The sequence below is a fragment of the Mustela nivalis genome, assembly GCF_964662115.1.
Source record: "Mustela nivalis genome assembly, chromosome: 8".
Classification (NCBI taxonomy): Eukaryota; Metazoa; Chordata; class Mammalia; order Carnivora; family Mustelidae; genus Mustela; species Mustela nivalis.
In genome coordinates, this window is record NC_139027.1 from 49060001 (window position 1) to 49087622 (window position 27622).

General features: G+C 46.7%; 1 protein-coding gene across 12 annotated transcripts; it reads right to left on the minus strand.

Moving 5' to 3' along the window:
- SEMA4F (ssemaphorin 4F) lies at positions 1–26637 on the minus strand. 12 transcript variants are annotated; one of them, XM_082743881.1, is made up of 15 exons: positions 26338–26637; positions 23948–24099; positions 23227–23286; positions 22891–22989; positions 18138–18231; positions 8413–8532; positions 8161–8312; positions 7343–7521; positions 6980–7127; positions 6651–6873; positions 6400–6509; positions 6128–6288; positions 2609–2667; positions 1973–2361; positions 1–580 (listed from the first exon to the last, which is right to left on the minus strand). In XM_082743881.1, exons 1-15 carry the CDS (start codon positions 26480–26482, stop codon positions 413–415), a joined length of 2259 nt encoding a protein of 752 aa, XP_082600007.1. In that variant the 5' UTR covers positions 26483–26637; the 3' UTR covers positions 1–412. The 12 variants fall into 12 exon arrangements, with proteins under 12 accessions (XP_082600007.1, XP_082600012.1, XP_082600003.1 ...); XM_082743886.1 differs by adding an exon at positions 24677–24727 and having other exon boundaries at positions 1–2361; positions 26338–26619; XM_082743884.1 differs by having other exon boundaries at positions 358–566.
- Positions 26638–27622: the final 985 nt, after the last annotated feature.

Below are 27622 nucleotides of genomic sequence, written 5' to 3' on the forward strand. Positions count from 1 at the left end.
TGGTGTAGACACTGCTTTATTGTTTACATGTCTTCCCATTCAATCCTTGCAGCAACCCCGAGGTAGGTATTACTATCCCCACTTTACAGCTGAACAAACCAGTGTTCCTACATTAGATCACTTGCTGAAAATCATACACATATTAGTGGCAAAGCCACTGGTAATTCCAAACCCAAGGGGACTCTTTTGAATAGTTCACAGGTTGCTGCCAAGGAGAGTAGAGCCAAAAACTTCAACTGGGAGGGGTTGGGTCATTCACTGGAGCTCGGGGAATGGGGGGAGAGGTCCCTCACCAGGGATGAACGAGGCACATACACGGGCCAAGACCAGAACCGAGCAGGAGAAGCCTAGAGCAACTGGGAGCTGTGAAGCAGGAAGAGGTCTTTATGTTTGGTAGGAGTTGATAGTATCTTCAAATACACGCAGAGCCCAGCTTCCAAGAACCGGAGAAACAAGAGGGCATCCAGCAGCTGCGAGTCCCAGGGCTGACCACAGGGAACGGGATGGTAGGGCTGGAAGAACTGCCGCTCACTGGCACTCCCTCATCTTGACCACTGGGTGGCGACCTCGAGGCATAGTCCTTTAACTTGGTTAAGGCCTTGAGAAGCTGATGAAAACCATACCCACCCACCCCATTCCCCATAAAAATACAGACTCACATGTACCAACAACATTTTGCATACGATTACAGGGAGTCCATGGACCCCAGGTGGAGAACTTCTAACTTAGGGCAAAGGTGTCAACCTGAGTAAAGTCACTGATACAAACCTATTTTTATGCAACTTGTATTTCCTATGACTGTTCCCCTTTTGTTGTCCCTTAATACTTAGAAGGTTGTGAAGTCTTTTTAACGGGAGCCAAAGAGAAAGAACAGCTGTGTGTGGCAGTGGTGGCAGCCAGGAGGCAAAAACAAAGAATGACTGGGTCACGCGTACCACTGTCCCGCCCGCCCAAAAGGTCACTTTGGGAGTTTTTCCTCTACTCAAGAGAAGGGTTATAGGTGATGGGGCCCAGGTGGTGGTTTGTTTCTTTTTAGAAAGTAAAGCCACTCCTTCACTGGCTACAGGGTCTGAAGTTCTGCAGGCAATGCCTCATTCCCACCTTTCCCCACCTGCCCCCCCGGGATATACCTGAGCACTGGGTCTGACCCCCAGGGGTACACCTGAGTACCAGCCCAGTCCTGCATGCACATGTGGCCAGGCCTTCCACAAACACCTGCATACTGACACTCACTTTCATGGAAGGACAACTGGGTTGGGGGACATCTCAGGGCAGAGATTTCATCTTGCAACATGGGGATCATGCACTCCCCACAGAGAATCCCATAAACTAAGAGAATGAACAAAGGAACTTAATGCACACTAGCCCCCACCGCCTCTAGCGCTCTTCCTTCCAGCCAGGGTCCACCAGAAGGCAATGTCAAAGCTACGGCCCATTCCCCAACCTCAAACTAACAGCCCAAGATAGGGAGCCAAGGCTGAAGGAGTTGCAGCGGTTCAGAGGGCAGAAGTGGGAAAAGTCCTGATTCACTGGAGACAGCAGCTCTGATCTCTCATGAGAATCAGGAGATCAAGCACAGGCCTGGCTCCGAGCCCAGCCAGGCCCAGAGAGGGCAGACACAAAAGTCTAAGTGATGATGCAAAGACCAAAGAGAACTCATAGCCCATAACCATCTTCCAGGCTCAGTATCCCCAGCATCTCAATGGTCATCCCCCTCCAGTGGTCACCTGTGCACTAGCAGTCACTTGCCCTAGATGGACGTTTCATCACATGTGGCTAGAGGAGCCCCAGTAAGCCGAATGTGGGCTGGGCTCGGACAAGGATCGAGCAGGAAGGGTGGAGGGAAGCCACCAAAGCCACTGCCCCTTTTGGCCAAGGCCAGGGGCAGCCGCTCATCTTCGGGAGAAGGCGAGGGAGGGTCCTGGCTGTAACTTGTGGTCCCAGATGGGGGTGCCCCCAGATCCAAGCCCACCTTGTCTCTAGCCAGAAGCTCCCTCTGTCGCCGTCGCTGCTGACGCCGGCCAATCAGAAGAAGAGTCAGCGATGCTGCAAGAACCCCCAGGAGAAAGCCGGCCAGTCCAGCACCCACTGTGTGGGCCTGACTTGGGGGACCCCGCTGGCTGCCCCACACCAAGCTATAAGCAGCCACCACACGGGCCGCGCCCCCCTCCTGACATTCGCAAGCGTAAGCACCCAGGGCGCCTGGGGTTACTACCACCTCCAGCCCATCCCGCCGGGGGGGAAGTGCAGTCACCCCACCAGGCTGGTGCCACACACAGGACGCCCATGCCGAACTTGGGGAACATGGCAAGACCACGTGTGCCGCTGTAGCCACAGGAACTTCAAACACTACTGGGCGTTCTGCGGAGAGAGAGCAGAGACACGAAAGGCGGTAATGCTACTGGCTGGGCTGTAACACGGTAAATGATGGCATGGTATCAGACCCAAGAAGGGGCTGTGGGGACAAAGATACAAAGGAGATGCCCAAAGACAGTAAGACCATAAGTCACTGGCTGCCATATCTTCCAATTTTTAAAGGGGGTCCCAAATGGACAGCATTCTAGCCCCCTTCACCCACTCCACCCACATTCCCCTAAACCATACAGACCTCCCGGCTCTTTGGGACACAAAGAAGACACATCTGCCGACTCTATGTCTTGGACCAGCCTGTACAGAAGAGAACACTTGGTAAATCCAGTGCCAGCATCCTTTTCTGATTTCCTCAGTACCGATGAACATTCAGTAACAGAATGAAATCACAGCCCCCATCCTCTCATAAATCACTCCGGAAACTATCCGTCAACATTCTCTTAATGTAAAATTTCCCCCCAGTACTCCCTTGACTATTCGTGACACTTGCCAAGTCAATTCTAGACGTATTTCCAGCAGACCACAGAGAATTAAATTTGCAGTAAGTCTGTTGGAAAGGTGTTTGGAGGGCACTTTTTAAAAATGCATACTAGTGTTCCATGTAATGTATTTGGGTATCTGTAACCACAGGATTTCTCTGGGGAAGAAAAAAAAAAACATAAAAACTACAGTTAACCTGTTTTCTATTAAGAGAGAAAACTTCTTTTCTATAAAAGTTAATCAAAATTCTATGAGGGTCGGGGAGATGACTTTTTGTTTCATACAGGCTGCTCCTCTCTATGGAGGAAATTTCTCTCTCCAACACCTGCTTCAAACAACACAATCCTGGTACTTCCAGGATATGTGTGGACTGTGCCTGACAGCAAGGTAGACTGCCCACTCCGAACTCCCTGTCACCACTCCCCAGAGGGAGACCTTCCCCAAGCTATCAGTGGAGATTGAGTTCTATCTGAACACACAAAAGCCTCAAGCAAAGATAGACTCCATTTGAGTGTGAATGCCTTCCACATGAATTAAGGTCCCTGAAATGAGCTCCAAGACTGGTATAAATACATTACAGTCTTCTGGATAAAACCAAGGTCACTTAGTTTGGCTGAGAGTTAGGAACATGGAGAGGCCATATGTGAAGCTATAGCCACGGGAACTCCACAGTTTCTTTTACTCACTTGTATGAATTGAGGTGTGGAGGATAGAGATCATAGAAGTACCAACTCCGTGGGATGCCTGGGTGTCTCAGTCAGTTGGGTGTCTGCCTCTTGATACTGGTTCAGGTCATGGTCTCAAGCTCCTAGGATGGAGCCCCACCCACCTCACCTCAGACTCTGCACTCAACAGGGTGTCTGCTTCTCTCCTTCTTCCTCTCCCTTTGCCCCTCACCCCTTACATGCACTCTCTCTCTCTCTCACATAAATTTTTTAAAAATGAATTAAAAAAAAAAAAGAAATACCAACTTGGTAATTTCCTGTATTACCAAGAAATAAACTAGTGTATAGACATACCTCACACCCCCCAAACATATATATCTTAAGGGGACCCTGAGTACACAGGATATCCAAAAACAACGAAATTCTTATTTTAATAGGTATTAAAACAATAAAGCACTTGCCTTGTTGTAGCATTTAGAAGTTCTCCCAAAAGAAACCACCAGATCAAAGTTCTTAATAAAAAACTGATTCCCCAAAAAAGTCTTTACTTCTAAAATTTTGGTAGCCTTGTGGTTCAGTAATATGTACAAATATACTGTAAATTAACTGGGCTTCAAAACAGGAAATCTCAAAGTAAGTTTGAAAAAAATACTTTCATCAAAGGGAATATCACCAAAAATGTCAAAGACTTAAGAAAGACACTAATTTAAATTGATGGACATTGTCTGGATCCTAACTTAAGCAACTATCTTAAAGTATACCCTGGCTTTGAGAAAACTGGAAAATTGGAACACTGACTGGATGTCTTGTCACATTAAATTTATGGGATAATAATGATAACATGGTTTCATTTTTTATTCCATCTGTGTTAAAGATGTATACTGCCAGATTTATGGATAAAGTGATAAGATGTTCAAGATTTGCTCTAAAACATCAGGGAGTGAGTGAGGGTATTGGTGAAGCAAGGTCAGGAGTTGATAGTTGTGAAGTTGAGCAACAGGTGATAGGAATTCATTGTATTATCCAAATTTTGAATGTTTGAAGTCCCTTATAATAAAATGTTTTTTAACAGAGTTCTTGTTGGGGGCAGGGGACACACCTGGGCGGCTCCGTCAGTTAAGCGCTGACTTCGGCTCAGGTCAGGACGCCAGGGTCCTGGGGTGGAGCCCATGGTGGGCTCTATGCTCACTGGGGCATCTGCTTGTCCTTCTACCCCTCCCTCCACTCATGCTCGCACTCTCTCTCTCAAATAATAAATAAAATATTTTAAAATTTTTTAAAAGAAAAAAATGAGAGCGAGTCCTGACCTGAGGGAGATATATACTGAAATATTTCCGATGGGTATGATGCCAGGGATTTGCTTCAATGTGACATACAATTTTAAGCTGGCTGCTGAGGGGAAAAGAGATGGTCAGATGCCCCAATGGTCGAAGGAGACCAGTGAAGAGATTGCCAGAATAATCCAGTCAAGAAGTGATGATGGCTTGGACTAGGGTGATAGCGGCAGAGAAGGAGGGGAATGGCTGTGGACTGAGGATATGACAGATGGAGCTAGAGTCAATACAAACTCACGACAGCAAGGGCAATTCTGGCTTGGGTGGAGGTCCCTTTCTTACAATGATGAAAATCACAGGTAGAGCACATGAAGGAAAGAGGAAACAACAGTGTGTGCTGAGACTCGCAAGCTTGAGTTGCCTGTGAAGCCTCCCAAGGGACTATCAGGTAGACCACGAGGCAGGGAATCCCACAGGTCAACTAAAGACACATCAGTGGTGGTCGGCGGCACTCGGTGGTGAAGATAATGGGAATGTGACCACTTCGAGAGTGTGTGGAAGTGTAAGAGGAAGGACTGAACCCCAAGGAATACCAACATTCGGAAGTGGGATGGAAAAGGAATCAGTAAGGGAGATAGACTGGTGGGGGTGGGAGGAAATATGGGATTACGCAGGGTCACAGAAAGCAAGAGGATCGCAAGGAAGTTCAGAGGGAGCAGTCAAGAGTGCAAACACTTCTGAGAGCTCTTATAAAGTGAAAACTGAGAAGTGTGTGCAACCTGGAGGTCAGTCTCACAGTCAGGGCAGGTCCAGCAGAGCGGCAAGGATACGGAGGAGGCAGCACCAGACAGTCAGAATGGACTGACAGATGGACACACAAGTGACACAAACAGAAACACACACACACACTGGGCAGCATTAACAGATGAGATACTTTTTTTTTAAGTAGCTCCACTTGGGGATGCTTGGGTGGCTCAGTCAGTTATGCATTTGACTCTTGATTTCAGCTCAGGTCATGATCTCAGGGCTGTGACATCCAGCCCAGCATCGGTCCTGCACTGAGTGTGGAGCCTGCTTGGGATTCTCACTGTCCCTCTCCCTCTGTACCCCAACCTCACCATCTGCCCCCACCTCCAATTCACACTCTCAAAAAAATAGAATAAAATAAAAACGAAGTAGGATCCACACCCAACATGGGGCTTGAACTCCTCACACTGAGATTAAGAATCGCATGCTCTACTGAGGATCCAGGTACCCAGACAGACGAGACAGACACAAACACGTGGATGGGCGGGTGCCCTGGGACAACAGGCAAGAGACCAACGCAGCAACACTCACCCGCCATGCTCGCCAGCATGGGCCACACACGCACCCAGCCGGAGGCTCCAGGCACAGGCAGGGTCTTGGGCCAGAATGCATTCTGAGCAGCTCTGGAGACGGCCACAGTTGGTGGTGTTCACTTGTGTCACCTCGGTTCGGGAGCCCACCAGGAGCCAATTCTACAGAAAGAGAGTTAGGAAGAAGACACCGGCTCTCCCAGACCTTAGAGTAACAAACTGGCTCTGGACTCAGAGGTACCCCCACCACACTCCCCCAAATCTATAACTCACCTGATACAATTTCATACTCTCAACTGGCTGTGGCTCTGGGAATAAGGCCAGATCCTCCAGGACGCTGAGCTGGGCTCCAATCCGCACAGCTCGGTGGAGGTGTCCATCCTCTAGGAAGCAGACAGGTGGCCAGACAGAATGACAGAACCGCCCCTGTGCCTGGCGACACTAACACCTGTACACGCAGGACCCGCTCTGTGACAGGAGCATGTGTCCCCTGGGTGGGCTCCTCGCTGGGCCGTTAAACATACCTGTCCCCAGGTACAGCACATCATACTCTGTCCCTGAGAGGCTGGTCACCCTGTGCGCCACAACTCGGAGATAGGCTGTATCTGTAGTGACGAGCAGGGGATGGTCATCGGTTGGAAATACTGGCCGGTCCATGAGAGGGTGGTCCCGGATAAAGGTGAGCACACGATCAGGCAGGGAGAGCGATGAGCCAAACTGCTGGAGCTTCATGTTGTTGGTGAGGCACTAGAGGAAACACAGTACAGGGACAGTTTCCCAGGGGCCAGGAAGCATCTATGATCCCTGGTCGTGCCCTTTCTCTGTGAAGTGAAGAGACGTCCTACCCCCTCACCTCTCCAGGTCTGGGCTGGGGGACATCGTTGTCCATGACAGGCAGTCCCCTGTTGCAGTCATGTTTCAGCTCTCTGAAGGAACCATTCAGCACTGTCCGAATGTCTTGGGGTTGGAAGGCACAGACAGCAGAGATGGCCGCCCCCTCCCTGTAAGAGTTACAGGTTGGAGGCAGATATTTACAGGGAACATGGGAACAGCAACTCACCCCTGACAAATAAGAGGACCCATGAGAAAGGCAAAGGGAGCCATGAAGCCTGCTCCAGGGACAGCCCACCCCCTCTGAAGCAGGCAGCACAGACACTGCACCCATGCCCTATCATCCCCCACCCCGTAACTCTCCCCCACACCAGGCTCCTCTCACCACTGGGAGGAAAAGATGCCATAAAAGATGGGGGTCTCCGATCCGTGCTCAGGTCGGAGAATGGCCATGTCCTGCAGGACACTGGAGGCCCGGCCATGCTCAGGGCCTGGACAGAGTAGGTCAGCCTTCAGAAAGGTCGTCCATCTGTGCTGGAGGGTCTTCCGGCCCCCAAGGTCTCCCTGGGGCGACAAGTGCATGGGAAATTCTTTTTAGAAGAACAACATTGTGGGAGGCATGTGGACACCAAGAGAGGTTTCCCTGTCTTCAGGGCAGACACAGACAGATGGAAAGACAGATGCACAGAAAAGCAAGGATGGAGGTACATCCTATAGGGGATAAGGAGATCCAGGGTTGGATGGGGTCACAGTAACAATAGCAGTGACTGAGTTCGTTGTGCAGTTATGAAATACTGCCCTATAAGCTTTCCATGAGCCACCTCATTAAGTCCTTGAAACAACCCTTATAGCTAGAGGTCATTACTATCCTCATTTCACAGGGGAGGTTCAAAGACGCTAAAGGAGCTGCCCAGAGTCACAGAGGCAGGAACTGGTGGAGCTGGGACTTGAATCCAGGACTAGCTCTCAAAAGTTCCTGCCTTTGACCTCTCCACCAGTCTACCTCCTGAGGACAGTCTGTCATAAGGGTAATTATAGGGGTGAAAGGCCAGAGCCTTTCCCCACACTCCCCAAGCTCCCAGAAAATAAGTTGGGACAGAGGAAAGAAGGAGACAGAGGACAGACACAAAGACAGAGGCCCAGAGAGGAAAAAACAGGACAGGCAGAGCAGAAGAGGACAAACAGTTGGAACAGTGGTCTCACCGCACACACACGGGCCACCCGTGGGACCTTAATGCGCTCATACGAGTCAAATGCTCGGGAAGTCTCCGTAAAGAAGAAGTAGATCTCGTCATCTCCGTCTTCATCCCCCCACTCTGCTGGGCTCAAGGCCACGGCTGCAGCAAAGGCTGGGGCTGGGGAGACCAGTGGACTCAGTTACTACAGACACAGCCTGGGGCCACTCGGCCTCAGCCAGCTCTGTCGCCCACCGAGCACCCCTCCCCCTCTCCCCACCGTTAAGCCAGGAGGGCAAGGTCTCTGTCCGAATCCAGTCCTCCGTGCGACCCACAGCCCGGGAGATAATCGGCTCCGTCCCCAGGTAATTTTTCACAGTGGCAGCATAGAGGACGCCCCCTGCAGGGCGACAGGGAGGAGACAGGCTGTCAGAGACGACTGAGGGAAGCCAAGGGTTGCAGACACAGCTGCATCTCACTTCCAGTCAACGTAGACACAAAGCGCTCCAGGGTGGGAAAGGCCACCCGTGTTAAGGGAAAACTGCCGGCATGCTGATGTGCAGGAAGGAAGAGGAAGGGCTGCCCTGGTGAGAATCAGGCTTTGTCTGTCCGTTGGCTTGTTTGTTGTCATGGCTGTTTTGGGGCCACCTCTATTCCATACTGTAGTGATGGCACCCTGACCCTCCAGGAAGGGGGCTCGCTTTGCAGCATGCCCGGTCTGACTTCCGCTTTCCCACTCTGGCACATGTCTCAGGGAACTGGTGCTCTTTCTGAATGGGGGTGGACCCTGCTCCGGAACCAGGCACAGCTTTAGGGTGTACCTGCACCCATTGGGGAATTGATCAAAACAGAGGTTCCCGGTACCCGGGCCCAGTAACTCTCACCCAGCAGAGTTAGGGGAGGGTCCAAGAACTAAGTTTAAGCAGCCCGAGTTACCCTCATGTGGATGATTCAGGACCTCCCTTGGAGGAACACCAGCCTGGGGGATTCGTGAACGCTGCACAGGCAGCCAGAGAAAGCAGCGAGGAGGCGGACCCTCTCTCCTGGTACAGTGCAGGAGCCCAGGTGCTCCAGGGATGGTGGGGACTGGAGAAGACAGAAATCACAGATCCCCACTAGGAAGGGGAGGTACAGCTCTGTGGGAGGAGTCTAAGGCACCTATAGCCGCCCTATAACACAGACAAGTGCTCACATGCAACTAGGAGACAATAACTCAGGGGTAGTAGGTCGTGAGCCCCAGAGGAGTTCTGAGTCTTCCAGGAATTCTGGAGAGAGCAGAGTGGCATTCCTTCACCACCCACTACGTCTGAGCCACTGTGCCATGTGCAGAGCACAACACTGCCTCCAAGAGCTCCCCCTTCGAGTGTGGAAGACAAACATGGGTTCAGGTATCAGAAGACACTGGGGGAGCACAGAGGAGGACCCAGCTACCTCTAAATGGGGGGGGAGCAGCCCCCAAGAGGTGACATCTAAGCTGGGTCTGAGGAAGGAGCAATTTGCCAGGGGGCTGGACTACAGGGGGGAAGGCAAGCAGGTGGGGAAGAGAGGAGCCACGTTCAGGGACATGGGGTGCTCCCTGTAGTTGCAGCTCTGGTGGAGGCTGGGCGCCTGCTGGGCTAGTGAGCAGAGATGGAGGTGAAATGTGGGCACCCAAATGTGAAGAGGCTGCTCTGCCACAGGATGTGGACTTTATTCTCCAGGTAAGAGGGAAAACTGCAGATTTTCTTGAAGGAAAGAGTGGCATGGCATGACCAGTTCTGGGCTTTAAGAAGATAATGCTAGTTAAGTCCATTCACACACTCCAGGCAAGAGTGGAGGCCGGAATTAAGTAGCAGCAAAGTAAAGAAAATGGTGTAAAAAAAAAAAAAGGTAAATAAAATAAAAGGGCTCATTTGGGGGAATATTTCTGAGGCCGAATCAATTAAAAAGATTTGAAAGTCAACTGAATATGAAAGGTGAAAGAATGGAATAAAATAATGTCTTTAAGATCTCCAGCCTCTAAGACGGATGACAGCAGAGGGTGATACTCTGAGCAAAGCCAGGAAATGAGAGGAGAGAACCAGAAAAAGCAAGTAGTTGGGATTACCAGATGTGGAGTGTGCTGAGGTTGAACTCCCTTCAGGACATGTGATTGGAGACTCTGGAAGGCCATCAGACAGACGGACCCAGGCAACAGGGCTAGTCAGGGAACTGGGGAGTCAGGCTTAAGCCTGGCCATGAACATGACAGCCAGGGAGAAAGAGGAAGTGAGAAAAAGGTCCCTGGGGATACCACCATTTCAGGGGAGAGGCTACTGAAGACAACGTGGAAAATCAAGTCCGAGAGGCTAGGGAAGCAAGAGAGACTGGTGTGCTGCAAGGCGGTGCAGGGAAGGCCCAGTGTGGGCCATGCGGACTCATGAGGCTGGAAGGAAGGGGAAGAGCAGGGCCACTCTGGGCGAAGCACCAGCATCCTGGGGTCACAGAGGCCTGAGCAAACTTGCTTGACTCAGGTGCTGGAAAAATAACCACTATTTTAAAAAATACTTCCTACAAAGCTAAAAAGGGTCAGAAAGCCTCTGAGGACAACAGCAGAGGGTTAGAGGGTTGGGAGGTGAGACTATTCTATCCCTGGAGATGGTGAAAAGAATCCAAGTGTTCTGGAGCTCGGAAGGCCTGGCTTTGGACCCTGAATACTTACAAGCAGTATGATCTTGGCAAATAAGCTTCAGGAACCTCCAACCTAGAAGGGAGATAATACCACCCTCCACTCAGAGCCCTGCTGAGGGTTAAATGTGATCCAAACGTAGAGCCCACATAGGGCCTGGCACATGGCCGCCATTCAGTGCGGGTATTGATGCTCTTTGTGAAACCTCAGAGACCACATGCTTGAGTTGTTGCCAGAAGGGGGGCTATAAAATAGCACCCCATTCCCTCCCAGAGTACTTCAGGAAGGACAAAACCAGGTTGAGGGCATGGTCTGACAGCACGCGGAACAGGGAATAAGCCAACCATCTGTACTTCCAAGGCGGGTGGAAAACTGATCCGGGGGCGCCTGGGTGGTTCAGTGGGTTAAGCCTCTGCCTTCAGCTCAGGTCATGGTCTCAGGGTCCTGGGATCAAGCTGAGCATCGGGCTCTCTGCTCAGCAGGGAGCCTGCTTCCCTTCCTCTCTCTGTCTGCCTCTCTGCCTACTTGTGATCTCTGCCAAATAAATAAATAAATAAATAAAATCTTTTTTTTAAAAAAAAGATGGAGCATGGAAGCTGTGTCATGGACACCTGAGAATGGAGAGAGCTCTGTGGAGGAGACAGTCACGAATATTCAGGAGCATGACTTGGTGCAGGGCGGTGGTAGGGAGTGGCTACAAACAAATATTTTGTCAAGACCCAAAAGCGGGTGGAGGTAAAAGGTCCCAAAAGTTTCTAAGGGATCAACGGGGGGATCAACAGGGGGATTAACGGGGTCAGTCAGGAACTCCGGAGCCCAAAATTGCCAAAGAGCACACTCACTTGGAGGGAAAGAGCAGAAGGTCACTGACCTAAGGGACAGCAGGAGGGGTCAGACACTCTGGGGGGAAGCAGCAGGGTTCCAGGTAGTCCAGGAGTACCAAGGGGCTTGTAACACATGCACACACGCGACCCAAGGAAAAGGAGCAGCAGCCATCCCAGTCACAGTTTCAGGAGGACACAGCATCACCACATGTCCTAGATTCTCCAGGATGGTCTCAATCTCAAATATTATGTTGCATTGCTCATATAACAAAATATCACTGTATGTGCGATCATTGGCAGGTTAGTACTGAATGAATCGATTCAGTAAACATTAAAACACACATTTGCTATTGGCAAAAGAGAATGATGCCCGCAGTGCTGAATTCAGTGAAAAAAAAAAATACATCAGGTATGATATAACCCTATAATTTTAAAAGACACGTATATGTCTGCAGACATAAGAAAGATGGGAAGGAGCGACAGCTCTACAGTGTTAATAAAACATTTCTGATTAATGGAATTACAATGATTATTATTTTCTCCTTTCTACATTTTTGTACCCACTGAATGTTTGTTGCAGTTACCGTCTTTCACTTTTATGTCCCTCCAAATTAAGATATATTTCATTTTGGAAATACCAAGGGGGAAAAAAAAAGACTGAAAGAAAGCCACAAGAGATGAATCACAACCAAAGAAACATCACAATCTCCTCACCGAAGCCTAAAGCCTGAGACTTAGGCTTCCCAGATGTGTTAGCAACAACACTGACAGCCTCATACACATCATGGCAGTTTGCACTTCCCTGCACAAGGGAAGGTGCAGGTTTGCACCCCTGCACCTGGGGTTTCAATTTTTCACTCTCTAAAGAAGGTGTAATTAATAGGATTAATCATTCATTAGCTTTAATAAAAACGGATTTTAAACACACCCTGGCCTTCCTTCCTCCACTCCCTTTTCTTCACACAGTCAAAGCTTTCCAAGATAGCTAGCTCCTAGCCTAATAGTCTCCATTTCCTTATCTAAGGATGAGGCCAGCTGGATACTTTTTTTTTTTTTATAGAACAGCCTACGATGAGGACATAATTAGCTAGTTGGAGATGCAGCATTTATTCTACCTTTTCCTTTGTTGTTCACACAGCATTTCTAACTGTCTTGTATCAATGTGTGAATGCTAGTCTTGGAGCAAACACGCCCAAATTTAAGAGGTAGGTCTAAGGGGCACCTGGGTGGCTCAGTGGGTTAAAACCTCTTGCCTTCAGCTCAGGTCATGATCCCACATCAGGCTCTCTGCTCTGCAGCGAGTCTGCTTCCCCCCTCTCACTCTGCCTGCCTCTCTGCCTACCTGTGATCTCTCTCTGTCAAATAAATAAATAGAATCTTTAAAAAAAGAAAGAAAGAAAGAAAGAAAGAAAGAAAGAAAGAAAGAAAGAAAGAAAGAAAGAAAGAAAGAAAGAAAAAGAGGTAGGTCTGACCCCAAAATGCCAGCAGCACCCAGTATATCAGGAACTTTTGCAGTGCTTCTTGGCAGATGCAATCATCGCAAGATACCATGAGAGCAAACAGAGATGATTAAACACAGGACAGAGTCCCAAAGAGAAAGAACAAATACTCCTTCCTCCTGCTCTTCTCAATAAAAGCCCTATCTGTTACAGGATGTTGCTAGGAGAACAGAGGATAATTGACTGCTATCTCTAGCTGGAGTACACGGGAAGGTAGCAGCACTGTGTACTCAGAGGAGGAGACTCTGGTGGTGGAGCAGGTTTGGGGAAGGAGAGTAAGGATGACGAGCTTGGTTTGGGGCATGCTGACTTTGAGATCTGTGGGACAACTATGTGAAGATGTCTGGAAAGCAGCTGGAAACATGGTCTATAGCTCCACATAATGTCTGGGAGGCATCAGAATGCAGTGGAAACAAATCTGTGAGGCTGGTTGAGACCACAACCACATAGAATGAGAAAAGAACAGGACCCTGAGAGGGGGTCCAAGGAACACCAACCTTGAAAGGATGAGTGGAAGGCAAAGACCCTCCAGAGGAGACAGAAGGAAGTGCCAGTGTTCTTAGGCTAATGTGAACATTACCATCAAATTATCTGCATTTTTCCAAACTGGAACAGTGCAAAAAGAGACACTGAGAAAATGCTAATTTTATCTAAGTGCATTACAAATACATGTCATATTTGAAGACAAGATTTCTAAGGCTTTTTCCTAAATAAATGCCAGTACTAATAAACACATGGAAAGTTGTTCAACCTCACTAATGGAGATGCAAGCAAAAATACATAAAATTGGGCTCTGGAGGAGGTCATAATGGACTGTATTTTTTTTTTAAGATTTTATTTATTTGACAGAGAGAGATCACAAGTAGGCAGAGAGGCAGGCAGAGAGTGGGAGAGGGAAACAGGCTCCCCGCAGAGCAGAGAGCCTGATGCGGGTCTCAATCCTAGGACCCTGGGATCACGACCCGAGCCAAAGGCAACAACTTAACCCACTGAGCCACTCAGGTGCCCAACTGTATGTTTATTAACTGTATTCCCTGGGACTGACAAGGATGCAATGAAAGAGGGCCTCTTGTCAATGCTGGAGGGACTAACTGGAGGGCAATTTGGCCAAATCCATTGAGTACCATAAAAACCTTTACACTCTTTGGCCCAGAAATTCTACTTTCTAGATGGACTCATATGCAATTAATTAGATTTGTGTAAGGGATTTAAATAAACATTTCTGTGAAAAAATTTCCCCTGCAGCAATATTTATAAAAGCAATCATTTATCTTACATTTTAAACGTATAATTATATGGGAATAGACTGTGCTAATTCAAGTGATGGGAGAGTATGCAATCACTAAAAATCATGTTTTGAATAATTAATTCTATGAGCAAATGTTCAGCATACAAAATTAAGTGGCATATGTACGATAATGCCAATGTATTACAAATATACACACGGACAAAAAAACACAGTAGAAGAAAATACTCAAGAACAGTATTAGTGGCTACCTGGTGATAACTGAATTACAATTGGCTTTTCAGTTCCTTCATTATATATTTCTATATTTTCTCAATTATCCACAATGCACACTGTAATTTTTAAAATTTAAACGAGAAATACTCTGCTATTACATTCTAATAATATATTCATTACTAAAAGCTCTTCTTTCTATTTCAAAATACCTCAACATTATCCTCAAGGACATTTTTATAAATCCTAACTGGGAATTTAAGTTCTAGTTTTTACATAATGTTGTCACTACTATCTATACTGCTATTTTCAAAACAAAGGGGCAGCAGGATATAACAAATCAGCACTGAAAGCTCCAACTGAATACTGGTCCTTGGGTCAAGTTTAAAGAAATTTAAATTATAACCCTATAAAGTACCAACTTCAGAAGAAAATGTATAATATTGGTATTGACTGTGATTTGGATCGAAGACAGAAAGAGACATGGAGAAACTAGCCATTCTAAATAGTTAGAAAGTGACTTCTATAGTCATTTCCATCAGTTATCAGATGAAAGGCAACCTTAAAAAAAAAAAAAAAGATTTAAAACCCTTTTGAGGGGCACCCAGGTGGCTCAGTGGGTTAAGCTTCTGCCTTTGGCTCAGGTCATGGTCTCAGGGTCCTGGGATCAAGCCCCGCATCAGGCTCTCTGCTCAGCAGGGAGCCTGCTTCCCTCTCTCTCTCTCCATCTACCTCTCTACCTACTTGTGATCTCTCTGTGTCAAATAAATAAATAAAATCCTTTAAAAAAAACCCTTTTGAAAAATGTCTTTCCTTTTTGAAAATGTTCTTTTGTCATACAATGATCTTATTTATGAAAGTTGTGTTCTTAAACCACATGCTAATATGAATTCACCTGCTGACTGGAACACAAAGATTACATGCAGAAGACAGAGTATATATATATTACTGCTTGAAATAAAAAAGTATGTTAATTGATTACCTTAGAGTTTGTAATTAAGAAGTCATTTTGTTAATAAAAAATTATGTAGAATCAAAAGACAACCGATAAAACTGATAAATCTTTCTTAATGACCCAATGGCTGGCTCAGAGTTTTGCCAAAGATGCTAGATAAAAAGCCAAGAAAACTAATAACTGTTTCTATTCAAACATGTATGACTATAAACAAGGTTTCATCAATTTCAACTGCAGGTGAATGATAAAAATGACAAATCTTGTATTTATCAGATTGAGAGTTTATGTTCATTTCCAAAAAGTTTTTGTTATTTTATTACTTTCCAAAAAGGGAAGTCATTAACTGTAGGACTAAGTAATTTGTATAACTAGTTTTTAAGACTTTTTCTATAAAGACACAAGGAAGAAAAAAATTTCACTGTTAGATCTTGTGTCTCAATTTTTGTTATTCATAAAATGTAGCCCAAAAGAATGGGTAAAAATTAATTTTACAACAATTAACAGCAAAAGTCAGTAAAGAAAGAAAAAGTAGTACAATGAATGCTGCTGAGTCAACTGATTAGCTAACTGGGAAAAATAAATTTAGATCTTCACCTCATGCCATTCATCAAAGTAGGTTCCAAACAGATCAAAGAGTTAAACATTTGGGGGAAAAATTTGTAAGAAGAAAAATTTTTATCTGCTCTCTAACTGAAGAAGGATATAGCTTAAAGACAAACATAACCACAAAAGAAGAGATATAGATCAGAACACATATCCCATCTGATAATTGGCCCAACAATATGAGTATTCTTGGATTTACCAAATCCAAGAATATATATTTGGATCTATATACAGGTGTGCATATATATATGGATTTACCAAAGAAGAAATAAAAATAAGTACTAAAATATGAAAACGTCCTAATATTAACTTTCCTAATATTCAAAGAAATACAAATTAAAACAAGGTGCCATTTTTTAGCCTCAAATTAGTAAAGATTTTTCAAAGTGACAACAATAGTATTCTAGTGAAATTTATGTGAGAAAAAAACAAAACACTCTCGTTCCGCTGATTTAGGGTGTAAATTGGTACACTCTTTCTAAAAACTCAATTAGCAACAAATAATGAGTCATAAAATGTTCACACCCTTTGATAGAGTAATCCATTTCCAGGAATCGTGAGATAAACTAAAATGAGGACAAAAACTTATTTACAAAAATGTTCATTACAGTGTTATGGGTATTAGCAAAAACTTTGAGATAAACTAAATAAACCTGGAAATCAAATAAACTTATATAAGTGACTTGGGACTGCTTCATTAAATTATGAAATTCTCACAGGATGGGTAGCATCATATTATTAAAATTTTTCTTCACAAAAAGTTGTTTAATTGGGTGTGCCTGGTTGGCTCAGTCGGTTAAGCATCTGTCTTTGGCTTGGCTCAGGTCATGATCTCAGGGTCCTGGAATCGAGCCCCGCATTGGCTCCCTGCTCAGCGGGGACTCTCTTCTCTCTCTCTCTTTCCCTCCCTCCTTCCCTAACCCTCCCCAGTGCTCATTCTCTCTCTCAAATAAATAAAATCTTTAAAAAAAATTTTTTTAATTGCATAAAAATGCCTATGATACAAAGTTTCATGACAAAACTCAAAATTAAATCCATGTGGCATGACATTTAAAAGTTTTACAATATACACACACTCATAAAATTTCTATTTACCTGTTTATTTTACACTGTTGCGAGAAAATGGCTAGACTCTCACTGAATTTGAAGGGTGTATGTGGGGGTAGTCTGACCTAAAAGATAGGCTACGTGCCACACAAACAATTCACATTGTGGTTGCTGCAGGATTATGTATTCTCTAGAAAAGATATAGGGACCAACTGTGATTGAACCATTGCACACTTGAACTGTATACAGCTTGGTCAAAGGAAGTAAGAACAGGAATTTGTTTAATAGCCATTACCGATTACTGATTCCTCTGAGCAACAAAGGATTGGCCAGCAAAATTTATATGCACAAGTGCATATGCAAGGACACACACACATTTATTTAAAAAGCTAGAAAGAAATATCCCATACTATTGGCAGTGGTTTTCTGAAACCCTGGAACTATGCAAAGCTGGTAGATACCAGACACGCAAATTCCTTCCTCCGGTCAAACTATTCACATTGTCCCAGGGCTCAAGAGCCACGTGTAGCTCGTGGCTACTGTTTTAGACAGCACAGACATAGAACATTTCTGTTGTCCCACAAAGTGCTTTTGGACAGCGCTATTCTACAAGATTTCTTAGGTTCTTCTCCGTACTTTTTCTAAATGTATTGCAATATGCATTGTAGTAGATTCCTCATATAAATGGGGGTGGGAGGGACAGCATTATGAGAAAAGAAAATGAGGTTAACAGAGCACACACTCACACTAGAGGTGCAGAGAATACATACTCTAGAGAAAACCCAGGGGAAGAATCTGGGGAAAAGCAGGAGGGCACAGGCACTGTGGGAAGAATAGGAAAGGCCAGAAAGAGACAGGGGAATAATAGACATTGCAACAAAAGGAAAGAAAGACACAGAAATCCCAACAGCAGGGGTGAGGAAGGAGGCAATTACAGCAAAGAGCCCCAGGTTCTGGGCTCTCCCCACTCACCAGCCATTACAGCTGCTGACCGCTGAGCTGGCTCAAAAGGACATTTCCCCCGGCCATTCTCAAGTCTTTCAACCTGCTGGAAACTGGACACATCCTACAGACCAGAAGGGGGCAATTGGTTTAGGGTCATGGACAGGCTCATAGTGAGAATTACAAAGATGGTCAGATGAAGGAAAAGTTCAATTTCCATTCATCTCCCATTCATCTGCTACCACCCCCATAACTCCCAGTCTGCTGTTCTGATTCACCCACCCATTCCAGCTTTCCCATCTCTGCCATCCCCCTTTTTGCCAGTTTATTCCTCTTCCTGCTTTCCCCTAGTACCAACACCCACATGCCCTGCTGAAGGAATCCCACAGATGGTCCTAGAAGACACTAAGAGGCCGAGAGGCAGATCTTTCCTCCGAAATGCTGGGATTTGCAACTGGCTGGGGACTATGTGACAGGACAGGGAGGACGAAGGGAAGAGAACAGGCCTCCTGACAGCTGGAGTTCTTAGGAAGGGTAAAGAAGAGTACAGGCTAATATAAGATCATCTGAAGCCCAGAGACTTAGAGAGAAGGGCCTTCCTCCCTCTACTCCTACCCCAAGGATAAAGGACAGGACCAGAGTCAAGGATACATAGAACGGGGGAAGGGAATCTGCAAAGTTAGCGAAGACCTGAAACTCAGGTCAGAATTTGAGGATTTGGAAAGTAACCGCCTTCTTCATTCAGCGACTACAGCAGGACTGACCTGGATAGGAGGGGAAAGATGGAGGAGTCCGCCAGGACTAGCCAGAAATTACCTTACCTACCTAAGGTATAAATTACCTTAGAGCACCAGCACTAAGCCAGCCCTCAAGATAATATCCAAAAATGGAAACCAGGGATGACTTCAACCAGAGACGGGCAGAGAAGTTAATGGTTAGGCTGGTTAGGAATCGAAGTTATGGCATGAAAGAGGCAGACACAACACGTCCAGTTCACTAGAGAGGGCATATGGTGTCACTGGAGCACAATTACACTGATGGTGGATGGAGGAGCCGCACTTAGCCCCTGAGTGTAAGTATACCATGGGCCCATTCTGACCACTTGTCTAGTAACTACCGTCCACAAATATGGTTTTGTTTTACCAAGACAGCCTTGAACAGGGCCTGTTAAAATAAGGTGTGATCTGAGGTCCCCAAAAAGGGAATACTGGCTCAAGAGAGTCTTCCAGAATGAAGGAGCCCACAGGGGCACAAGCAGCCCAGCTGGGTGGCAGTGAGGGCAGCCTAGCCTGAGAAAAGAGATGGATGACAGCTCAGTGAGAGATTACCAAGATGCTTGGGCACTTTGGACAAAGATTTAAAAAACGTGCTGACAGGGTTCTTCTTATCCTGTCCCCAGAAAGGCAGCAGTAAGCTCCTCCTCTCCACACTGCCTAGCCATGCCTGCAATTTACGCCACAGGTTAATATACCTACAGTATCAGTCACTGCCTGGATAAATTTTTGAGCAAGAGACTGACAAAATGGCTCCCCGTTGCCTAGAATACAAACCTGTTAGCCCAAATTACTTCCTTTCTACTGCTCAAAATGAACACTTTCTTCCAACCAGACCTGGATCCCTTGGTATTCCCAGAAAACAAATCACGCTCTCCCATTCCTGTGCCAAAGACTACCCCCTTACGTTTCACCAACGATCCCTTTTCTCAGTCCTCATCCTCCTCATCTTTATGGTGCAGCTGGTAATTCTGGCTCACCCCCTCCTTCAAATAGTCTGTCTTCTCTATGAAAGTCTACCACCCTCCCCTATCTAATTGCTGCTTCTCTATCTCCTTTGGTTGCTTCTGTTTTCCTTTCTAGACCCTAACTATGTAAAATCTATCCTTAGTCCTCGTCACATATACTCCAATGACCTCACTCATTCTTACATTTCCAGTTAGACTTTTTGTGCAAATTATTCCTCAAATTCTCTGAAAGTTTCATGCCTTCCAATCTCTGGTCTGTGTCTGCACTTGGCAGCTGGACTTCTTCACCCAGATGGCCTATGAGCCCCTTAAAACTTAGTAGGTCAAAACGAGTCCTCATTCAGTTTCCCCAAATGGCATCACTATATTATGTAGGCTTATAATTTTTGAGTAAGTGAGGCTCCTATTAACTAGATAGGTTATGATTACTGTCTCATCAAAGTGACATTTAGTTAGGGTCTGAAGGGGATAAGACCCCTCCACTACAGTCTCTGCTGAAGGCTGGGATTCCTCATTGTATCATCAGTTGTGCGGAAGCCAAGTCCCTCCAGATGAAAGACAGAGCTAGTCAGGAAGGCTCTCAATGAGCTGTCGGGCTGGAATCCATCCTTTGGCTTTGGCCAAGAAAAGTTCTTGAGAATAAGAATGCACCTTCCCCAGATGGTTAGGGGGAAAAAAAGAAAAGAAAAGATGGTCCCCGTCACATGAAACAGAACAAATGTCACAAGACACTGAAACCAGATAAGGTGTTCTGTGCTGCAGGCTAGATTAGAAGAACAGGATTGTGGGGCAGAGCGACACATAGCTGGATTTAAATCTTGACTCTGCCTCTGCCAGCTACATATTAGACATGGTGCCTAACTTCTTGGAACTTCTATTCCCTTGCTTGAAAAATGGAGATAAATAATACCTAAATATCACAGTGCAGTGCTAAGTACTAAACTCAGTCTCAAATATGAAGTCCATAGTACCACACCTGGGACAGAGTACATCATCAACGCAACGGAAAGTCTTGTCATTGCTATTGTTAAGTCTAGCATTCTCCTCTGTTAACTGCTAAAATTCCCTCAACAAAGCCAACTAATATCTTTTCCTCCAATGTCCAATGAGCTGTCACTGAATGGCAGCACTCCACATTGTTAGAGCTGGGGGTTGAGGGGGGGGGGTCCAGTGCTTGAATTGCCTTTTGCAAGAACTTGCATTTCTCTGAGCAATCAACTCTGAGTGAGTGGTCAAAGCTCGCACGTAATAGTTATACATGGTCTCAAAGTCATCACTCTGGGATGTGAGAGCTTCAGTCCTAGGGATAAGGCAAGAACTTGCTTAAACAGAAAGGAGTTGCCAGGTAGCAGGATCAAACAGTAAAGGCACGAGAGCATTGAGGATGTCTAGAGGGCAGTCTTTGTATATGGCTTGACGAGTTAACACAGCTGATTTCAGGGGCAGGAAGCTGTACCCTATATTCTCCTACAAACACGCTTTGACCAAAGGATGGTTTTTCATTTCAAATACCTGCTAAGTAGGAGAGTTCAGAGAACAAGATCAAAGTCATGGGAGTGCAAAGGCAGACCCTGTGCTTCACTCTGGTTGCTGAATTTTCTCATGAATGGATAGGAGTCCAATCCTGACAGGATGTACAGAAAACATTTTATGTCTATACAATCTAACAACAATTAGGGTCCCCTCAGGGAGCCAAGGAAGAAGAGAAAGCTCTAGGAGACTAACTTAAAGTGATCATGATGTCTCTGAGCCATGGTGCCTGTATTCATACCCACAGGGTCCCCAAGTGTGTGTAAGCCAGAGGAAGACCTATGTGGCAAGGGTAGTTCTACCACTACTTCCCAAGCTTCATGAGAACTGTAAGAAAACCATACCCCACCTGATGGGATATAGAGATTTTCAATACCACCCCGAACTGGAAACCTTCCCAAGATGAGGAAGCTATCCACACCCCAGTGAAGAGTCTTTCATCCACATTACGAAAAGGACACAACCAAAGACCGGCTAACCTCGGGGGCAGCCCAGATGGACTGACTGGGGCAATCAAACATATAAATTACAGCATTCGAAGCCAGAAATACGAGGATCATCTTCAATAAGGAGGGGTTTGGACAAATGCACTGATGAGATCCAGGTGGCAAGGAGTGCTCCAGTTTGCAGAAGGGGTAAGTCAGAATCTACGATTAAGGATCAGGGCCAGGAAAGGGAGTCATTGCACTCCTCCTATTGTTCGTTGGAGCAGAAAGGAAAGCCACTGAATACAAAGAACATGGGAGGCTTTTGACTCATCCTAGGTTCCTGTCACAAGTGTGTGCTGGCAGAGGACCAGTGACTGACTGCTGGATAACTGATGGGAAAAGCTGAGAGTTCAAAAACATCAAGACCTTCCTGAGATGCCACCAGTCCCCTTACCTCCAGAAGCCATGACTAGCCTAGAGGTGATCAGGGGTACACATGTTCCAAGCCTGCCTGAGGGTGAGAGTAGAGATGCCTAGGGCTCCAGCAGCAATGAACAGGACCCAGAAGATAACGTGACTGACAGAGTGCCCACTTTGAAGGCAAGATCCGGGTACTGTATTAGTGGGCAGTGACCTCAGAAGCCATGAGAGCAGAGGGTCACAGCCCACACAGAATGAAGTTGGCAGTGGAAGTGGGAGAAGGGAGTGAGAGAGAGTCACATGCCCTGGGACAAAGAAGCAGGCATGGATTGTGCTGATTAAGAAATGGACCTAAGCTTCCTGGACAAAGTGTACACAGAGCAAAGGAAACATGAGTTACTGGCCTCTGAAGTCTCTCCTGGATTTATCCTCTCCGGGGATTAGTTAGCATCCCTAATTCCCTTCACCATCTCTCCTCTCTCTACACTCTGTATACCTTACCTTCTATAGACAACCTTCTCCCGCTCCCATGGCAGACAAAGGCTCCACCCTGTGAAGACATCCCTCACCCCCAACGTGTATCATGCACAAGTGTTGCCTTAAGCATGCCCCCCCTCATGGTCACTCACAGAAGACCCTTCCCATCCTCCCACCCGTCACTCACAATAACCCCGCACTTCGGATCAAAAGCGAAGGTGCCACAAGTGAGGAGGTGAGAGGCATTGGCAATGGCGAGAATCTGGACAAAATTGTGACATTCGTCCTGGGGGTCAGAGATGATTAGAGAGAATTAGAAGCAGCAGGTACAATGAAAGGTAGGGTAGGACAGTTAGAGGCAGCTCTGGGACAGTTAGAGGCAGCTCTGAGATCAGAGATGACTGGTGATGACATGGCGTTAGAGTCCCTGGAGATGGGAGCACTGCAGGGGACAGACACAAGAGTCAAGGGCTGGAACTAGATCTCAACTGACACTCAGGACAGGGACGAGATTCACACCTACCTCCTTCTTGCCTTTTTTCCTGCAGTTCTGTCTGTGGGCTTCAGGCACCATCCAGTCAATCTGAGAAAGGAGAAGTAACTGTTTCTTCCAGATTCTCCCCAAATTCCTCCCAAGTCAGGGTAGGTCAAATAGTTCCACAACCTCCATCAATTTGAGAACTGCAGAGCCCCCCCACCCCCATCCCGACCCCGACCACCACCACCACTGACCAGAGCATTGTTTTTTAAACTGGACATCTCCACCCATTAATGAGTAATGAAATCAACTGCTTTTATTTTTAATGAAATAGGATATATCAGAATGTATCACATATAGGGGAGTAGATATTATTTCAAGAAAGGGTTCTTTCAATACACACTTCCTGTCCTGGGTCAAATGCATCAAATATTTCTTACTAAGGAATGGTCAAAAAAGTTTAAAAGCTATTGCCCTAAAGAAAGGTGATTCTGATGATTCCTCTGCCCACAGTGACCTGAAACCTGGTCACTGTGGCCTCCTCCCTTGTCATGAACCTCCCTCATAGCCTCCTGAGCCACCCCACCTCTGCCGTCATCTTTAGCGAAGATAATGAATATTCTTCCTATGTTCAATTTCACCAACACTCCCCCTCCTACCATCACTACTGTTACATATTTGGTTATTATGAACAGTCCCCCATCAATCCCCAAAAACTATGTATCTAATCACATGCTCTGGGGTCATCCCCACTTTCATCTCTCACCCTGCGGGGTCTCTCCCCTGAGAAGGGCAGGGATAAAGCGAAGATGGTGTCCCGGGCGCCGACATAAAGCGTATGGGAAGCAGGATCCACAAGGAGGACAGAGTAATTATATGTCTGAGGGTCAGTGAACCGGGTGAGATAGGAGTCCGCCTCTGGCAGGAAGAGAGGGTGAGAGGGGAGAGTGATATCAGCCATTGCTTCATAAGGGTTGGGTCCACAAGGACACAGCTCAAGAGCTCAATTTCTGTTTTCTTCAAAGTACCATTTATTTAGCAGCCAGGAGGGTGAAAAACAGAGCTTTTCCAGGCCAACTATCAAACCTCCCCAAAGAGAGAGGACTGAGGAGGCCAGAATATGTAGCACACCATGCAGTCAAGTCTGCTTTTTCTATAAAAATGGAATGCTTTATTAAAATAACAGCATAAATATTAAGTCTAATTTCTATTCATAGAAATATGATACATAATTTGAAAATTCCTATAGAAGGTGTAAGTACTCCCCTCTCAATTTCTTCTTTTTTTTAATTATTACTTATTAGTAACTTCTTTTTACTTAGAAGGGAAACAATTCACTCTTTTCACCAACACTTTAGGAGACTATCCCCTGACTCTCCCACTGCTCTTGTCCTTCCCAGCCCCACCCCATTTCCACCCAGAGAGGTAAAGGGTAGACAGGAGTGTGCGCTTTGGAAAAGGACCAGCCTGTGTTTAATGTGGCTCTGTCACTTACCAGCTGTATGATCTTGAGTAAGTTACTTGCCCTGAGCATCACTTCCCTCACCTGTAAACACCAACAACCAGGCTTGTTGACAGAATTAAGTGAGATAACATATGTGGAAGCAACTGACATGTACTACATGTTTCAAAATGGCTCCTTTCTTTCTTACCTAGGCATGTGCTCCATTTGAGCCAAAGCTAAACTTCGTATCATCATTCAAAACTCTATTTAAAGATGATGACAAATAAGTTAGCATGAATTTACCTTCTTAGCTCACTCTGGGGCCCTTATCCCTGCACCAACACAGCTCTACGTGCTACACCCTCTCAGCCACCCTCAAGACAGAATGGCTCCAAGCCATTCATTCCTAGCTGTGCTGATGTATGGGGCCCCACCCACCCCATCCTCCCACACCCAAATTCATGTCTATGCTCTACCTGGCTATACTCTCATGCTCATTTTAAGTCCTGGAACACCCAAATTCCCTGCATATCCCCAGCTCTGTTTCACTCTGCTATCTAGACTTCTCTGAATTTCTGGTTATCAACCCAGCCAGGCAACCTCCATTCTATCTTGTGGCTATTGCTTGAGCACAGACAAATCCCCAGTCTCTGACCACAAGTTTGTCTTCTGGATTCATAGCAACCCTAAATGTCATTAGTCTGAAGTTCAGACTCTACACTACTATTGCCCACTTCTGAGGTTGCCAATAGGTTGTCCTTTCAGCTTCACTAGCTCTCTCTGCACAGGAAGCTAACACTCATTGTCCACGGAGAAGAAAAGAAGGTCAGTGGCCATGCTCACGCCCACCTCAGCAGAAAGCCATTAAAGTGTGAATCACTCCAATGACCATTTTTAACCTTGTGGCATCCTCTGCCTTCTTCCTCATCTCCTTCCTTTTTTTTTTTTTTCTCCTTCTGAAGATTTTAGAAATCATTTAAACAGAATTTTAAATCAACTCACTGAACGGTTTCCCAACGTTCAGCGTAGGGAACGAGTAGAGAGCAGGCAATGCTGAGGAGTTAAGAGGGTTACGATGGATCATGGTCCAGAGAATGGGAGTTTTGTCAGAGCTGTGAGAGGCCTGGGAAGTGGGTTAGGGAGAAGAGGACTACCAGCAGGGCCAAAAGGTTGCAGGCAGATATAAACGATGATAAAGGGAATGGATTTGAGAAGTAAGCAGATGGAAATGCTGAGCTGGAGAAGGATGGGCGGCTTGAATAGAATGACAGACCAATGAGTTTGGCAGAAGAACAGGCGTCAGGCTGGCGTGAGGGATATCGGTGTACGTTTGGGAAGACAGAATAGGGGAGAGGGAACTCAAATGGAGGACCTCAGGAACTCCCCATCCGCTGCCCGGGGCTCAGCGTCCGCGTCTGCCTGGTGAGGGGCTTAACCCTCTTTCGGTTCTGCGAATAAAGGGCCGCGGGATCCACCGAGGCGTGTCTTGGGAGCCGAAGCGCGAAGCAGGGGAGCGATACGGTGGGGCAGCACCGCGTGGGGGTCCCGCCTTGGTCCTGGCGGGGCGTGGGCGGCGCGGGACGCGGTGCGCTGCGGCGCGGGGCCCCACTGCGCCTGCCCGGGTCCGTGGGCAGAGCAGGTGGGTGCGGGCACCTGCAGGCGGGGCCCGGGCGCGGGGCGAAGGGCTGAGGGCGGGGGCGCCCACGCCTTACCGGAGATAGGAAGCGAGGTCCTGGGCACCGAGCGGGGGACGCGGCCGGATACTGGGCCGGTCAGCACCGCCAGCAGCAGCAGCGGGAAGGGCGAGGCCGGAGGTGGCAGGGAGCCCAGGAGGGGCAGCGTGGCAGAAGCCAGCATCTTTGGCTCCGCCTGGCCGCTGGGTGGGGCGCGTCCTGCCACCTGCGCTCAGAGCCGCGGCTCTGCCGGCCTTGGCCCAACTCGGATCTCCTCGGTCCGGTTCGGCCTGCGTCGGCCAGACAAGAACGCAACCCGGCTCCGCCCCTTCAAGAAAGGACTAATGGTCGGGCCGATTTCCTCCTCCAGCCAATCGGGGTTGTGTGGAGGCGGAGCTAAGGGGCGGAGAAGCCCAACCCAGGTACGGGAGGAGTTAAGCCTAGGTATAGGTGGGAGTTCTGCTTCGGAACTGGGCTGGAGGCGTGGCTCCAGGTCTTCCGTGGCAGGTTTGCTCAGTGGGTTCCAAAAGCTCGAGTACCTGTTATCTGTACCAATAAGGAAAATATGTGTGTAATGGGTACACACACCAAATTTCTCAAAAGCATTATTTTAGCAAGCATTTAACAAATAACTGCAAATAGATAATTGCAATGCAAAGCGATTTAAGTTTGCTATAATAACGTTAAATAAATGCGCAGATTTAGGTTTTGCCTGAGCGAATCAGAAAGGTTTCACAGAAGTGACATCTGAACTAAGTGTTTAAGGATGAGTAGGCCTTTGAGAGCAAGGGACAAAGACTAATATGGATATATCCTCTTGGGGATCCTACAGACAAGACAAACACGAGCCTGAAAATAATCACTATCTCATCCCAATCCCTCCCTGTTCCTTCTTCAAGCACTTAGTACTCCAATTTATAGCTTTGCAGGTAGTCTTTTCTTTCTCCTCTTTCATCCCCTAGATAATCTTTGGTTATCTAGGCTAAATAACAAATGTAACAAACTAACATCAAAATTTAGTGGCTTAAAACAATAAATATTTATTATCTCTGACAGTTTCCCTGTGTCAGGAACTCAACAATAACTTAGCTGAGTTGTCTAGCTCCCAATCTCTCAAGAGATTATAGGCCTGGGATGCCTGGGTGGCTCCATTGGTTAAGCATCTGCCTTCAGCTCAGGTCATGATCCTGGGGGACTGGGATCCAGTCCTGCCTGGAGCTTCTTGATCAGCAGGGAGCCTGCTTCTCCCTCTGCCTGCCACTTTCCCTGCTTGTGCGCTCTTTCTATCTCTCTCTCGCTGACAAATAAGTAAATAAAATCTTAA

Coding starts and splice junctions, on each gene's coding strand:
- SEMA4F (XM_082743877.1), bottom strand. CDS start 26,482: ATGCTGGCTTCTGCCACGCTGCCCCTCCTGGGCTCCCTGCCACCTCCG. Junction 8,533..18,137: donor GTCAGCAGCTGTAATGGCTG/GTGAGTGGGGAG, acceptor GTCGCCCTGCAG/GGGGCGTCCTCTATGCTGCC. Junction 7,522..8,160: donor GGGTGGCCCGTGTGTGTGCG/GTGAGACCACTG, acceptor TTGTCGCCCCAG/GGAGACCTTGGGGGCCGGAA.